The sequence below is a fragment of the Mandrillus leucophaeus genome, unplaced genomic scaffold (genome assembly GCF_000951045.1).
Source record: "Mandrillus leucophaeus isolate KB7577 unplaced genomic scaffold, Mleu.le_1.0 Scaffold452, whole genome shotgun sequence".
Lineage (NCBI taxonomy): Eukaryota > Metazoa > Chordata > Mammalia > Primates > Cercopithecidae > Mandrillus > Mandrillus leucophaeus.
Window position 1 is genome coordinate 783,917 of NW_012104832.1, and position 16,565 is coordinate 800,481.

Below are 16,565 nucleotides of genomic sequence, written 5' to 3' on the forward strand. Positions count from 1 at the left end.
CCACTGCACTCCAGCCTGTGCGACAGAGCGAGACTCCGTCTCAAAAAAAAAAAAAAAAAAAAAAAAAGATGCTTTTATTTCAGGTTTCCTGTCACTCACAGTAAAATCTGACTTTTAAAAATCTAAATCAGAGAAATTATTGACTTTTAAAAATAGAGTAGCTTTTATTATATATTTAAGTACATGATAAGATTTCTCAAAATTTTTCCTTTTATTAGTGAAGGCATCAAACATGTTTCTAAAAACTCCTACAGAAAACTGAACTTCTAGTTATAGGCTTACTCTCACCTCATTTCCATCCAGAAAAACTTGATCATCATGTGGCTCAAGTTTGAATTTTTTCTTAGTTTCCTTCTTTTTAGGAGTTCCTGGAGTTTCTTCCTATGAAAACACAAGTTGAATAGAAGAAATAACACTTACAAGCAAGCAAGAAATGACGTTCATACAGTCAAAAATTTTCACTGACTATTTGTAATACAGAAATAAGAATTCTCAACCATGGTATTTATAATAACTCTAATATAGTTATCTCAGGTGGGTATTGCATAATATTTAAATATGTTCATAGGCCAGTAGTGATCATGTGCACATGATTTTTAAATTTTTACTTAATTTTGGATTAACTCACCTTTTTGGGTTCTTCCTTTTCACCATCTTTTTTTTTCTCTTTTTCTTTTTTTGTCTTCTCATCCTTTATATTTTCTTTCTTGCTCTTTTTATCCTCTTCTTTTCCACTTTCAACTTTTCCTTTATCTTTTTCTTTCTTTATGTCTTTATCATATTTCATTTTCATTACTTTTAGGGCCCGGTGAAAAAACTGCTTCTTTAAAAGCCTTTGGGAAAAACAGGTATGGCATTACACTCCCCATATAGATATAGACTAAAAAGCAAAAATATCAAGACCTGAATAAAATAAGCAAAGGAAGACATAAATTAGCAAACATAAGAGAAATTACAACTAGTATGCCCGTGAAAAAGTCGTCAACGCTACCACTAAATCAAAAAACTTCACAATTATATAAAAGCTGTCAAAACTCAGTGATATTCAATATAATTTTCACTTTTAATGATGTAACTTAATTATAAAAGAGATTATAGATTTGAGATTATCCGTATAAAGACTCTTTCTGGGTTCATTTAGAGTAATCAAGACTCAGCTTCACTTTATGTTAAGTCTCAAATGCAAGAGCTGACATAATAAAGAACAGAGAAAATAAACAGTTTAAGAAATGTTAACAGATTAAAAGTGATGATTTGATTGATCCAAATAATGTCTTTTCAGCTCTCTTCGTGTTCTTTTTTCTCCAAGTACTTCACAATTCAGTCTGACACTGTAATAATTATCTTCAATTAAGTAATGATTAAATATACTAAGATGAGATTTTTAGACTCTGAAAAGGACTTGCACAGCATCAAATTGAAAAATGTGCAATATATTTGGCAAAACATGATGCATTCCTGATATCACTACTTTCTCTCTAAATAGACTGTTCTCTCTTTTTAGCAGTTATTATTATATTTCATATTCTCACCTTAGGGCCTTCACACTAGCTGTTCCCTTTCCTTAGAATGTTCTTCCCCCAAATAAGCATGTCCTTTTGTTTCATTCCCTCACTTTCTTCATTTTCCCTCAACCACAACTACTCTGTTTAAAACCTAAGCCCACCTTCCCATTCTCTCGTTTCCTGTTACCCCATCCATAGCACTTATCTTCTAACTCACTATGTAATTTGTTACAGTTGTTTGCTCCTTCACTAGACGGTAAACTTCTTAAGAGAGAGAGAGATCCTTGCTTTATTCATTTTTTTATCTTACCCCAAATTAAGTCAACCTTGCTTGGTAGTTTCTCTTTAACCTTATAATCCTACTCAAGAAATTGGGTTGCCCTTATTTTTGTCATCTAAAAGTCATTTTTTCAAATCTCATGTTCTAGTTTCAGAATTCCTGACTGGTTTCTTCATTCCTGCTTTGATAATGTACAACTACCACAATATGATCTAGAAGCTAGGTCTCACCATCACCACTGGTGCCTGCTAATGGTGACTATCTAGCTACCTTTCTACTTACACCTCACTGGTGCCTGCTCCAGCACATCGCAGCACTTGTTAACTAGATGCTTTCTTCCTGCCCAGATAACCACTTCTTTTTGTCATTGTGTTCAGTCCCCTGAAGCACCTGTGTTTTACCTGCCTGGCTGGGCTTCCATCTGCTCCCCAATTAGGTCCAGCCTATGAGCACTTCCACAAAGCTAATTTCTAGGTTTCCTCATTTGGCCCATACTACTTATTAAGAAGACCTATTTTTAAATTCTGCAAATATCATTGTGCAAATGTTCAAAGTGCCCCCTAAAATACTAATCATATCTGCTATGAATATATATACATATATAAACAAACAAGAATCTGAAATGAGACCTTAATGATTAACTACTTGGGAGTACAAAGTAGGATTTAAGAATAGTAGTGGGATATTTGAAAATGAAGTGCAGTCTTGTAGTTTTTACTCTTCTTCAGAATGTCTTACAAAAAAATCTGTAATGAAAATATGTTCTACTTTTCTTTGTGCACTTATGTGATTTCCAGATTTCCTATCAGGAACATTTATTACCACTACAAATGAAAATAAAAATACATCCTGTTTATCATATGTTAATTGAAAAACCAGCATTTTATAATGCAGCTCATATACATGTCCATATATTAAGAGTACATGTGTACACATACAGGTACCTGAAGTATATATTCTCAAATGGTAATGTGGCTATCTATGAAGCAACATTATTAGTAATTTGGATTTTCTTCTAAATCATTTGCAACATTTCCCATTTTCTTAAATTTACTTTATTGGAAAAAAATTATTCTTAATAAAGAAATAATTAAAAAAAAAAACAATGCAACTTTAGTAGAAAAAAGCCTTTTCCGCTAGGCATGGTGGCTCACGCCTGTAATCCCAGCACTTTAGGAGGCTGAGGCGGGTGGATCACAAGGTCAGGAGATCAAGCCCATCCTGGCTAACACGGTGAAACTCCATTTCTACTAAAAATACAAAAAATTGGCCGGCCATGGTGGTGGGTGCCTGTAGTCCCAGCTACTCGGGAGGCTGAAGCAGGAGAATGGTGTGAACCTGGGTGGCGGAGCTTGCAGTGAGCCGAGATCGCGCCACTGCACTCCAGCCTGGTGATGGAGCAAGACTCCGTCTCAAAAAAAAAAAGAAAAAAGCCTTTTCCCTGATGAGCAGATACAGAAGGCAATAGAAACAGCAGGATCATGTGCTTCTGTCAACTTTCCTGCACTGCTGCCCACCCCCATGAAAGAAAAGTAAACTATTAACTTTCAATTAAATTATGTTGAAAATAATTTCACAATTAGGTCAAAAGGTGAGACTGACATTAACATTTGTGTAATATCAGAGCCTCCGTTTGGCTTTAAACACATGGTACAGAACACATTACTAACATAAAGCTCTCTGACATTTTTACAGAACTACTCAAACTTTCCTATCTCGGTGTGTTCTATGCCCTTTGCTTGGAATGAATTTCCTTTATTCTCTTGTTTGTTGGGTAATCACCTATTTATGTTTCAAAATTTACTTGAAACATTTTCTGTGTGATGTCATTCTTCGTAGTTTCACCATCTCTCTCTTCCTTATAGAACACACCACATTGTAATTAGTTATAAATCTTCCCTAACAGATCAGAGTATGTTCTGATGTAGGGACCAAGTCACAGTCATGATTGTATTCCTGGAGCCCAGAATATTTAAGTGGTTTAAAAATAGCTCTAAAAAGTTTTAAAAATTGCTTCTGTATTTTTTTCCCTCACCTCCATCTTTTTTCAGATTTAACAAACATTTATTAAATGCCAGACATGTTGGGGACTTTCACCAACGTGGCAAAGGTGGGTTTTTATTAAGTGCTCACACTGTGGTAATTGTTATGGAGTTACAATAAAGTATAAAACAGTCTTACAATTGTTTTCAGATTTAGCTGGGAGGAGATTTTAAAAAAAAATAACACATATGTAGCAATTCTAAAATAGTTAAGGGCCAAACTGGGAGGTACTAATGTGATAAACTCAGACCTTTAGACACAAAGGCTGATGAAGGCTGGAGGGCCTGGGGAAGAGTACATGGTAGAGGAAGGACTTGAGGGATTTGTTTGTGATTTTGAGAGGCACATGGGACAGAGGAAAGAGAACCATTTAGGCAAAGTGGCAAGTTATGATAGGAGAAAGACCAGAAGAGAAGATGAGTGTGGCATGTGCACAAGACTGAGGACGACCTAACTGGATTGGGGGTCAGCGATACAAAGTCTTGTGGAGACTTAACCTAATATGTATGAGTTCATTCGTGATATAGCCCATAAAAAGGTATAGATCACATTAGAAAAGATTGTTTTATCATCCTACATTTTCCTATTTTGTTTTTCCTCAGACTCCCTCATGCCACTTAGCTGCTTCAGAAAAACTGACAGTATTGGAGGATGCCAAAAAGAGAAAAAAAGAAACTGGACAAGAGTCCCTTTGTGATTTTGTCTGCTACTGGGCAGCAACTCATGAGGACTGGCCAACAAGACTCTACGGTTGTATTAGAAGTGGCTCTGGAGACCTTAAAGTTATGCTACTCTCATTTATTTTACTGCAGAAAGGACTCAATCTGACATCAGTGGGAAGAGCATATACAATGAAAATCGAGTATCTTTGGACACTCTCTGTACTCAGGTCTTTTGAGCTTTTCAAATAACAAGGTACCAAGGCTCCTAAAAAGCCAAAAAATGTGGAATCACATTGGCCACTCTACTCAGAGATTTGGGCTTACAGATCTAATAGCTCCATTAAATGCAACTTCATTTTGTTGGAGGAGACAGTATTTGTATTTTTAGTAGAGACAGGGTTTCACTGTGTTAGCCAGGATGGTCTCCATCTCCTGACCTCGTGATCCGCCTGCCTCAGTCTCCCAAAGTGCTAGGATTACAGGCGTGAGCTACTGCGCCCGGCCGAAACCTATTGTTTCTAAAAGGTCTGTTAGTAACCTCTAGTCTTTGGCAACTAAGAATTTTAAGAAATATTCAATAATTCTTTGACTTGACAGCTTAAGAAACCAGGTGGTGAAATAGTGGTTTTTAAGAGGGTTCTTAGGTGGCTGATACTTTAGGTGCCATTAAATAAAATATTAGTAACACATAAAATAATCTAAAATCCCCAAAGATAAGCTTTAGTGTTTTGAAAACAAAATTTAGTTAACATATATTAAGAAAATGCTTAGTATTAAGTAAACCAAGAAAAAAAGAAAAAAATGGAAAGAAAAACTAGCATACTTCTTTCCAAAAGGAAGGTGACTTTATCTTTTAGGCAAACCACTCACCATCAAAAGTTTTTTCAAAACAGAAAAAAATCTATTACGAAAAATACATGTACATTACTGAATTAGCTGTATTTCATCTTGAAATTCTCAGAAAAAGACAAGGTAGATGTTGCAGCTGCCTTGATTTTAGAAGAAATACTACATTAGCAAACACTGAACCAAATAGGAAAGGGTATGCGGCTTATGGCTCAGAGTGCAGGCACTAAAAAAATTGCGGTAACACAGCTAATAGGAATTCCTGCAAGTTTTGAAAAAAAGACTCCCCAACCAATTTGCTCTACAAAAGAAAGAACTTCCTTTTCTACTGTAGGCACTGGTATATGATTTTTGTTGCTGGCCCTTCAGTAGGGCTCACAAATATATAAAAGTAATAAAACATAAAAATTATATACAGTTAAAAGTATAATAGTCTAATACCAAACACATTTCCAGAGGTACCAAAGAAATCAGGTTACATGTGAAAACTATATTTGAGTTATGTTGTAGTATCACTACATTTAATGATGTAAGGAGCTTCAGGACTACGAAGAAAATTTAAAATTATTATGTTATTCTTCACTAAGAAATAAACAGTACCTGTTACAGTAGTCAACCACAGACTCCCTGGTTGTAAATAAAGCTTCCTCTCCTTTCTTGGCCTTTGCCCACTTTGAATCCAAAAGACAATCCACTGCTTTTGAAGCTGAAGAAAAAATTCATTATTTTAAATTTAGTATACATGGGAATTTATGTCTATCTAAATAATATTTTACAAAGTGAAATTTCAACACTCTGGCAACATAAAAGAAAACCAAACTCAACAGAAAATTAAATCTAACATGATCATGATTAATAGTTCCCCAAAACCTCAACTTGTGAAATATATTAAGTATCTTTTAAAAGTAATGTTGGGAAATAATGGCATTCAGAAATACCAACTAAAGCAAGATAAATTAATGGGGAAATATTCAAAAATTTAAAATATCTGTATGTAATTATCACTCTTATTAATCACAAGCATATGTAGATAAACCAAAATATTCTCTGCTCCCTGCAAGTAATAAAAATTCTCATCAAGTTTTACTCTAATACACTGAGGAAGAAGCTCTGTCAACAATCTAATGTCACAAGAAACAGCTAAACATACTATCTGAAGAGATTAGCACATCTACTTTTTTAAAGTTATAATGAATGTCAAATCATTAATAACACTAAAGAGAGAGGCGATAAAGGAATTTTCCTCTCTACTGGCAATTTAGTTTTTTCTTTCTTCTAAGAGACAGGTTCTTGCTCTGTCACCCAGGCTGGAATACAGTGGTGGGATCATAGTTAACTGCAGCCTCTAACTCCTGGGCTCAAGCCATCCTCTCACTTCAGAGGCACATGCCATCATACTCATCTAATTTTTTTTGTAGAGATAGGATCTCACTGTGTTGCATAGGCTGGTCTTGAACTCCTGGCCTCAAGTAATCCTCTTGCCTTGGCTTCCCAAAGTGTTGGGACTATAGGTGTGAGCCACGACACCCAGCTGCAATTCACTTTTAATTGATGAGAAAGGCAAACTCAACCCCTACTTATAAACCCTGGTGCTATAAATGACATCAGCTTATAATGACATTGTTCGGGGGAAAAAAGCCAAAGCCCTTAGTTCCAAGTACACATACTATCTAAACAAAAGGTAGTATTTTAAAACACTGAAAATAAATCCTATTTAAAAAAATTTCCAACAATTGTTATTAGAAAACATGTTTTTTTAATTATAGACATTTTCAATCATAAAAGGGAAGAACAGAATAATCAACTGCCATATGCCCATCACCAGAACAATCACATTTGGAAAGCACTTTTAAAACTTCTACATATCCCAAACGTAGGTTAACTTCACAAGATATGTACACGAATATGATTTTACTGATATAATCCTACCAATAAAATAATCAACCCGGTGACCCATCATATTGGTGGACTTTGTTGGACAGTTGAATCGAAGATACTTGGCCACAGCCTTCTCTTCTTTAGATGGTTCACCAACTTCCTGCAACATATGAATATGAATTTAGTATAATCATTTACTTGAGAAATCCATGTGCTGAAGAATAATTTACAAATCTATTTTATGAATCTTTTCAACTGGAGTACAGGCTTTGCTTTCAAGCTTTCCCTGGAGCAGAACTGATAATGTGTTCAAAAGACAAACTGGAGATTTGAAGAAACTACATTTTTCAAATGTAAGTTGATAGAGGCAAAGCCTTTCTGCTTCTCGGCTTCGACTATGAGGCATTTGAGTTGTTTTTTCCACAATGGTAACTACTTTGTACCAGCTCACTTTCATTCTTATATGGTCTTTTTTTTTTTTTTTGAGATGGAGTCTCACTCTGTCGCCCAGGCTGGAGTGCAGTGGTGCAATCTAAGCTCACTGCAACCTCTGCCTCCTGAGTTCAAGCGATTCTCCCGCCTCAGCCTCCTGAGTAGCTGGGATTACAGGTGCCTGCCACCATGCCCAGCTAATTTTTGTAGTTTTAGTAGTGACAGGGTTTCGCCATGTTGGCCAGGGTGGTCTTGAACTTCTGACCTCAAGTGATCTGCTGGCCTCGGTGTCCCAAAGTGCTGGGATTACAGGCATGAGCCACTGCTGCTGGCCTATAGTCTCTTTTTATAAGCCAGAAGGCAGTAATTAAAAAGATAAGAGTTGCTAGTAGTGAGTACCCAAATGTCAAAGTAAGTAGAAACAAATGTCATAAATAAATGTTAAAATAACAGCCAAAGATAGGTACCCTGAACAATGGACAACAGATCGCAGGAGTTGTTCTCAAATTAATCAATGACAGCTGCCCCAGTGTGGTAGCCATAAGAACTACTGAGACAATGACAATTTGTATTCTCTTTGCTTTCCCACTGTGGTTGCAGATACTAGACACTCCTGGGACTGTCTTTCTCATATTCTCTTCTCCAGTAAGGATGAAGCAAAAATAAAAAATGCAAAAAGAGATATTACTATCTCATTTGAGGAAGTGATTAACAGAAGTGCACTGACAAAGAGTTGTTTTGGAAAGGCCGTTTTAGTCTTTCTCTGCTTTCTTTCTTCTATACCTTTTCCCAAATTTTCTATTATTTTCTTTATTGTTTCTCATTCCCTATCTTCCCTGTATTCCCTTTCATTCTGAAATTCTTTGACAATTCCTCCTGTGAACTTATTTTCCCTGCTCACGTACTGAAGACGATGACGGCTGTCTATCTTTGAATACATCTTATGTATAAACTTTCAAAAGTTGTCTCATTGCTATAAGCTACTGAAACAAATGCACTGTTCTTAATTACTGTCTTTAATTACATGCTTAAGCACAATACACAGAACATTCAATATTTCCAGCAACATATAATCTAAATGTGAATGATTTCAGGAAGGTCTGCTTCTTTAAAGAATAAAATGCCAAATAATAGTAAAAAATTATCTGGCAAGAATCTAAGATGCCAAGAATTAATGCTAAACACAGTTGTTTCAAGCGAAAAAAATCTAACGATGCAAAACAGAAAAAAGAATCTATCCAACTTACCTATGTCAGGTTTTTCCAAAGTTAAGATAAGTCTGAATTCAGTTATGTTTGAGGAAAATAAAGAACAATCAACAAACCTTTAATTTTATCCCAAAAAGGAATAATGTGTTAGAGGAAGTGGAGGTTTGTGTTTTGGTTACTGAGTCTCCTGGCAGCTACATCTCTCATTTCTTCCTTTGTATTTCCCAAGTCCTCTACTTCCAGTAGCCAATTACCTGTGTAAGATCATACCAGTGTACAATTTCTACAGTCTGCAACTACCAGCTGTGGGCTATTTGTGGAAATAAAAATTAAAAGCCCAAACCACTCAACCCAAAAGAAGACTACTGTAAAAATCAAGTATTATGAAATTAAAACTTTTATATATGAAAATATGTATCACAAAAAGTAGAATCTTTTTTTTTTGTTTGTTTGGTTTTTTTTGAGACACAGTCTTGCTCTGTCGCCCAGGCTGGAGTACAATGGTGCTATCTCAGCTCACTGCAACCTCCACCTCCTGGGTTCAAGTGATTCTCGTGCCTCAGCCTCCTGAGTAGCTGGGATTACAGGTGCCCACCACCATATCCGGCTAATTTTTTGTATTTTTTGTAGAGATGGGATTTTACCATGTTGGCCAGGCTGGTCTCGAATTCCTGACCTAGGTGATCTGCATGCCTCAGCCTCCCAAAATGCCACGATTACAGGCATGAGCCACCACACCCAGCCAAAAAGTAGAATCTTAAAAAATGGCAAATTAAAAATTTAACACTCCAAGTTCAGGAACATCTACAAGATTCATAATGATTTATTTGAGGCTGGACTACAAAATATACTTTCTGATATAATAAAAGGCAAAAATTCCTCATTAAAATTTTTGAAACCATACCAAAATATATTAATATATGTTGGTATCAGGTATATTAAATGGTAATATTTAATTATGTTTGTAAAATACACTACACTTCGCAGAGCCTCAATTAGTAAATAATATTCTATATATCCATACATCTGAAAAAGTAATACTATAAAAGTTGAAAATAATACTATAAATGGTTTATAAAAACCAATTCTATTATATAATCACACCACACATGCTCAATTTTTTCCTCATCTGATACATCTGTTGTCAACTTAAAGCTGATCTAATTAAATAATTTGTTACTGGGAGGTGCTTGATTAAAAATTGTAGGGGAGAAGTCTGAATAAACGTGACCTGTTCTTTCAGACTTACAGAGTACTTACCCTATCATATTTGGATGCTACAGTTAACAGCAAAGATTTGCAAGACATGATATGTACACTCTATTACATAACTATTAGAAGCAGTAATTATTATTTCACAAAAAGAGAGGCAGAAAAAATATTTTTGAAATACACAAAGTAGGATGGGTCGGGTGGCTCATGCCTGTAATCCCAGTACTTTGGGAGGCTGAGGCAGGCAGACTGCTTGAGCCCAGAAGACCAGGCTTGAGACCAGCCTGGGCAACATGGTGAAACTCCTTCTCTACTAAAAAAAAAAAAAAGAAAAGAAAAGAAAAGAAAAAAAGAAAAAGGTGGTGCACATGTGTCGTTCCAGCTACTCAGGAGGCTGAGGTAGGAAGACCATCTGAGCCCTGGGAGGTTGAGGCTGCAGTGAACCAAGATCATGCCACTGCACTCCAGCCTTGGCAACAAAGTAAAAGCACACAAAGTAGGAGTGAGATTATCAATGTGGACAGGAACACTGGAAGAGGAAGCTAAATTTTGAAAGATGAACCAGTTTTGGGTAAATTGATTGAAAAGCCATAAATATTGTGGCTGAGAATGACACAAAATTGGCTGTAGTAGAGACAAGCTAGGAAGTATTGGGAGATTAAGTGTGTAAAAGTAGAATAAAGAGTCATCAAGGTAGGTGGGGAAATTTCTACTTTATTCTGTAAGCAGGAGAAAGACCACTAGTAGTTTCTGAATAGGACATAATTAGAAAAATGATTTAGACATGATTTGGTGGCTGTGTGTAGGATGAAATGGAAAAAAATGCATAAGGCAGGGAAACGGATGGAAGACTACTGTAATATCCAAGTAAATTGTGGTGTGATACCAGATTATAAGTGGGAAAGAAATTTAGATATTTGAAACATTTCAAATGTAGAACAGATAGAACTCAATGATAAAGGATAAATAAAATGGCTAGGTAAAGATGTCAGATTTCTAACTTTATCAACAGAGGAAATTTGGGAGGAAGGTAATTGTAGAGAAAGACCGTATCAAATTTAGGCATGATACATATATACTCATACTAACACTCAATAATACTATTCCTGAATACAGATATAAATATACTAATCTACTTACTGCTGATAGAGGCATCACATGTAAAATCTGATTAAATATTAGGATACATAAAAATTGAGAATTACATATTACACAATAGGGAATCTGATATGTATGCACAAAATTTAAAAATCTCATTTTAACAATTAATTTCAAGTTCACCAAACTCTTCCAAAACTGCATCCTGTCCTTTGTAAAGGCACTACCAAGTGGCAATGAAAGGAAGAGAAAACACGGACTTAGATAATCTCTCCCAACTAGACACAGAATTAACTTGTTTATTGATACTTTCTTAAAGTATTGCGATTTATTAACTTATAATAACTTATCCATATTGTAGACTGCCTTCAATGCAACAATATAGTTTGTGCCATTGCTTGGGCTTTGAAGCCAGAAAGACCAATTGCTGTAGAAGAGTACCATGAGAGGCAGGGCTCAGCAGCTCATCCCTGTAATCCCCACCACTTTGGGAAGCCGAGGTGGGCTGCCTGAGACCAGGAGTTTAAGACCAGCCTGGGTAACAACGTGATACTCCATCTCTACAAAAACTTTGAAAAAATTAGCTAGGTGAGGTGGTGCACACCTGTAGCCCCAGCTAGTTGGGAGGCTGCAGCCAGAGGATCACTTGAGCCCAGGAGTTTGAGTCTCTAGTGAGCTATGATGCCATCACTGCATTCCAGCCTGGGTACCAGAGTGAGACCTTGTCTCTTTTAAAAAAAAAAGAAAAGAAAAGAAAAGAAAAGATAAAAGAGTACCATGAGAACATGAACAGATAGTTGGGATTACAAGCACAAGCCACCACATCCAACGTGCATGGAGTCTTCACTTTCACTGTTCTCCTGATATAGCATAAGGGAGTACAAAAGTTTTACCTTCTTTCTGTCTATACGTTGGACCACAGTACCTCCCCTCTTTTTCTTTTGATGTAAACAGAATATTTTTGTAACTTTCCTAGAAGACTTCTAACAAAGTGAAGGCCTTTTGGGAATAGTAGCACCCGCTAATAAAGAGAAACCAACCCATTAATCTTCAAATGAATGCAGAGAACTTCTTAGTTCAATGAATGAACACAACTGTCTTAAAATGAGGAAGCTAAGAGTCAATAAATTTAGGCTGGACTGCTTTTCCTTTCTTTGCACCCAATACCAATACATTGGGTGTTGTAACTTAAAATCCAAAATTATTTAAATTGGAAGTTTGGTTAGAACACTCTTATAAAATTCTTTAATAAATACTATGTTTTACTTTAAAATACAGCAACACTAAAATACTATGATAAAATAGAGTTTGCCATTTCTAAGTTATTTTAGTCAATATTTAACCTTTTTGAGAAAAAAATAATATATCAAGAGTAAATATGCCACGGGCATCAATCTTACAGAATTTGTGATACAGAGGAACTTTTAAAAATTACTACACCCAGGCCGGGCGCGGTGGCTCAAGCCTGTAATCCCAGCACTTTGGGAAGCCGAGACGGGTGGATCACGAGGTCAGGAGATCGAGACCATCCTGGTGAACACGGTAAACCCCGTCTCTACTAAAAAAATACAAAAAAACTAGCCAGGCGAGGTGGCGGGCGCCTGTAGTCCCAGCAACTCGGGAGGCTGAGGCAGGAGAATGGCATAAACCCGGGAGGTGGAGCTTGCAGTGAGCCGAGATCCGGCCACCGCACTCCAGCCTGGGCGACACAGTGAGATTCCGTCTCAAAAAAAAAAAAAAAAAAAATTACTACATCCAATAAAAATTAGCTTAGCTGATCTGTCAACCATGAACTGAGCAAAAAAGAAAAAGGCTTGGTTCAAGCAGCATAAAATATTTGTGAAAAATGCAAACAGTAGTTTAACAATAAAATCTGAAAGCTGGAGGGGACCTTAATCTTTAGTAACACAGTGTGCTATACAAATAAAGCTGTACAAGAGTATCTAGACAACAGCAGTACCCTTCTGTAATAGCTCCAACTCCCTTCTATTGTATTCTTTCCTTAGCAATGGGTTTGCTAAACTGCAAAACCCTCCATTAAGTCTTTGGGGGGAGTTTTCTGATTTAGGACTGGCTTCCTGAGTTCCTTCTCTTCAGAATATTCGGAGTCAGACATCAGACCTGTATAGCTGGCTATATAGTCCTAAATTTTCTCTTTTCTTCCCTGTCCTGAAATTAAGCACATAAGCCCATAATATGTCAAGGTTTTATTGCTTGCCAGGAAGACAGATGGGTGCAACAAAAATAACTAATGGAGGGTTATAAAAGTTCTAAGAATTAGCCATTTAAATGTCTCAAAACTCAACTGGATATTTTACATATAAGCAGAATACTGAATGGGACGATTCTCTTTAGCAAGGACAAGTCATGTTAAGTCTTTACGTTGTACAGTTCAATAATAAAGAAGTCAGGATTAAAGTATTTCAGAGCAACTTATTTTTTATCTATTGTGACACGGAAAAAGTATTCAGTTGGGAATCAGAAGACCCGGTCTAAATCTGGTTTTACTATCTTGATTGATGATCCTGGATTAAGTCACAAAACCTCACTGGACCTCAGTTTATCTGAAAAACGAGGGTGTTGGGTAAGATCAGTAAGCTGTAGGATCACCACTCTGCTTTCATGTAAGACTGAATTCATGAAAAAGGCTTCCCAACAAATCCTACTAGATCCTTTTAAACTCTAAAATTTCTTGATACCAGGATTGTAAATCAACTACTGGTATGCAGCAGCACATTGTTCATCTATATGTAGTTACTGTATGAGTACATGTAGCTCACTTCTGGTTTTCAGTGACCAGTAATGTGAGTCCAAGAAGGAAATGTGACAACAGTCCTCTTGCTAGAAACTTCAGTGGGACACGAGAATCTGAAATTACACTGAATTACACAGAAAAAGCAAATTAGCTACTTTTTTTTTTTAACCCTGAACTTATCTGTTTGTATCAAACATTTCTCCCCAATGTGCAAACTACAATTAAAGATCACTGAATCACTAAACGTAAACATCTTTCTGAACATAAAACGCCAAGCAACAAATGACAGAAACTCAGCTGGTATTACAGACTTTTTTGCCTAAAAATTCCACAACAGGATCTTTTTTGTAAGTTAAACTCTAAACTTTTCATTACATTTGATCTTTTTATCACAAGTGATTACAGAGCTTCTGATTATCTGGAATGATAAAACTGAGGTATTTTCTAGGCTAGTATATTTTGACAAGTGTGTTAGGCTGCATAAAAGTAGTACTCTAAGATCTCTCACAAACATTTTACACAGCCATGTAGAAAATTTCAAGGACAGAAAAATAAATGTCACTTAATTTTGTGTATGCCAAGTAGGTTTTTAATAATTGATCCTCAAATAATAGAAAGTAAATAGCTATACTCTACATAACTCCCAACCTAACAGTTTATTTACTGAATAGGGGGTTGCTAATCTTTCTTCAGTATATCAAAGAGTACTTAACAAAAAACAAAATAACAATCCAATCTAAATCCTTCACCCTGGGTAAGGAGTAGAATAGAAGGAAGGGGTTGTGTGCCAAATACTTTTAATAACTTTTAATAAATAAGTTGACTCACCTATTATTTTCACAGCAACCTTAAAGTTTTTCTTTTTTCTTTTTTGAGGTAAATATCCCTTCTTACACATGCAGAAAGTGAGGTAAAAATTAACTTGCTCAAAGTTACTCAGCCAATAATTGGTGGAGCTGGGGTACAAACAGGCAGTCTGGCTCAAGTTTGAGCTCTCTGCCACTGTCACATTACTCCACAGCCTCTGTTTAATCTAAGATCACAACTAAAATAAGAGCAGCTATTCAAAAGGTGAATTATATAACCCTTACAACAATATTAAAAAGCAACTGGAATTGTAAAACAATGTGTATTGAAGGGCATAAAATTGTACTGTCAAGAGTAAATCTAAGAAGTTCTGTAAGTACAAATCTGACAGACAATTTCAATACACAATCTAATAAAATATTGTATGCCCACGTCAGAGGAATAACACTAACTCTTGAAAGATTAAGAACAGTATAATTAGAAACTTCTACTGATCTTAAGACCTAGTCTGATCTGTCTGAACTTGAAATCTGCCTCTTTCTAATTCCCTTCTGTACCCTGTTCAGAACTACTTTATTTCTGCCAAATTCCAAATTTATTGATCATGTGTGTCTTTTTCACAGCATTTAAAAAGTTTCCAGAAGAATTTTAACTTGTATAGCTCAAAACACCTGTAGTGTAGGCCAATAAATCGATAAACTTGAAAAAAAAAAAAAAAGACGGGGTAAAATGGAAGAAAGAAAAAATCATTCTAAGTAATGAAATAGTAAGGAACAGAAAGGCAATGATGAGTGTAACAATTTATGATTATAGTAACAATTTACTACATGTGATCAATTTATGAGGCCTTATGAAGGTTTCTCAGCACATCAGCTGATGAGACGACTAATAAATATCCTGAGTCCAAGATGTTCTACATAATTAATCCTCTTGGCAAAGAACAAGAACCAGGGAAAATCGCAAGGAAGAAATGCACAAATGACATGCATGTGGAGTGAGGCAGGGATGTTATGTAGGTTACTATGAGGATGACACACTGGCATGTGAAGCGTTTCTGGGCGCCACCAGCTCGTTGCAGCACCAACGAGGTTGTGGTTGTTTACACCACGTCGCCTGGAAAAAAGCCGGCAAGCTTCAAGTGGACTATTAAGTTAAGAATATTGAGGGGAAAGAAGGGCAACGCAACTGAACATCTGGATGAGCAGATCGCTGCCTAGGCCCCGAGGCAGCTGACCAAGTCCAGATCATTCTCCCTTACGGTCTATGCGCACAAAGGACCAGCTGCTTTAGGTCAGTCCGCCGCCTCCTGCTACCCCAATTACCGTGGCCTTAATTTCAGGACAGCTAAGGCCAGAGGATGGGGTGAAGGGAGGGGAGGAGCCCCGGGAAGGGTCAACGTCAGCGCCCCGGACGAGGCTGACCTCCCAGGTCAGGCCCGGGACGGCGCGACCACAGGAACTCCGAGCCCACAGCCGCGCCCCAGCGGCCGGATTACGAGAGCGGCGCCTCCCTCCTTACCCTGCTGCTCCACCACCACCTCTGTCTCTGTCTCCGCCGTCGCCAACACCGCCCCCCCTCGCCGCCCCAGGCCCCTCACAACGACGCAGCCTGCAGCCAGCGGCCTCGCGGCGGAACTCCACCCCACCCCACCTCGCCCTTGCTTTCGCTCTCCCTTTTAGGGGGCTTTCCCTGCTCCTTCCACTTTCCATCGTGCTGAAACCCCCTGCCCAGAGCTCGGCTTTGCTACCTGGATCCGCTTCTTGTGTCTCCTGCGTTCCGCCATGTTGGCCGCTCCGCCCGGTTCCCTCTGACGTGGAACGAGGAGGGGGCGGTGGAAAC

General features: G+C 37.2%; 1 protein-coding gene across 2 annotated transcripts in view; it reads right to left on the reverse strand.

The window, feature by feature from the left end:
- SEC62 (SEC62 homolog (S. cerevisiae)) overlaps positions 1 to 16,561 on the reverse strand; it is a 30,540-nt gene extending 13,979 nt beyond the window's left edge. For both annotated transcript variants that reach the window (XM_011994336.1, XM_011994335.1), the window contains exons 1-5: positions 16,474 to 16,561; positions 7,266 to 7,374; positions 5,937 to 6,042; positions 629 to 833; positions 289 to 381 (exon numbers count right to left, since the gene is read on the reverse strand). In XM_011994336.1, the coding sequence (XP_011849726.1) occupies positions 289 to 381; positions 629 to 833; positions 5,937 to 6,042; positions 7,266 to 7,374; positions 16,474 to 16,509 (549 nt within the window). In that variant the 5' untranslated portion in view covers positions 16,510 to 16,561. The remainder of the gene's footprint in view (positions 1 to 288; positions 382 to 628; positions 834 to 5,936; positions 6,043 to 7,265; positions 7,375 to 16,473) is intronic.
- Between the last annotated feature and the right edge of the window lie 4 nt (positions 16,562 to 16,565).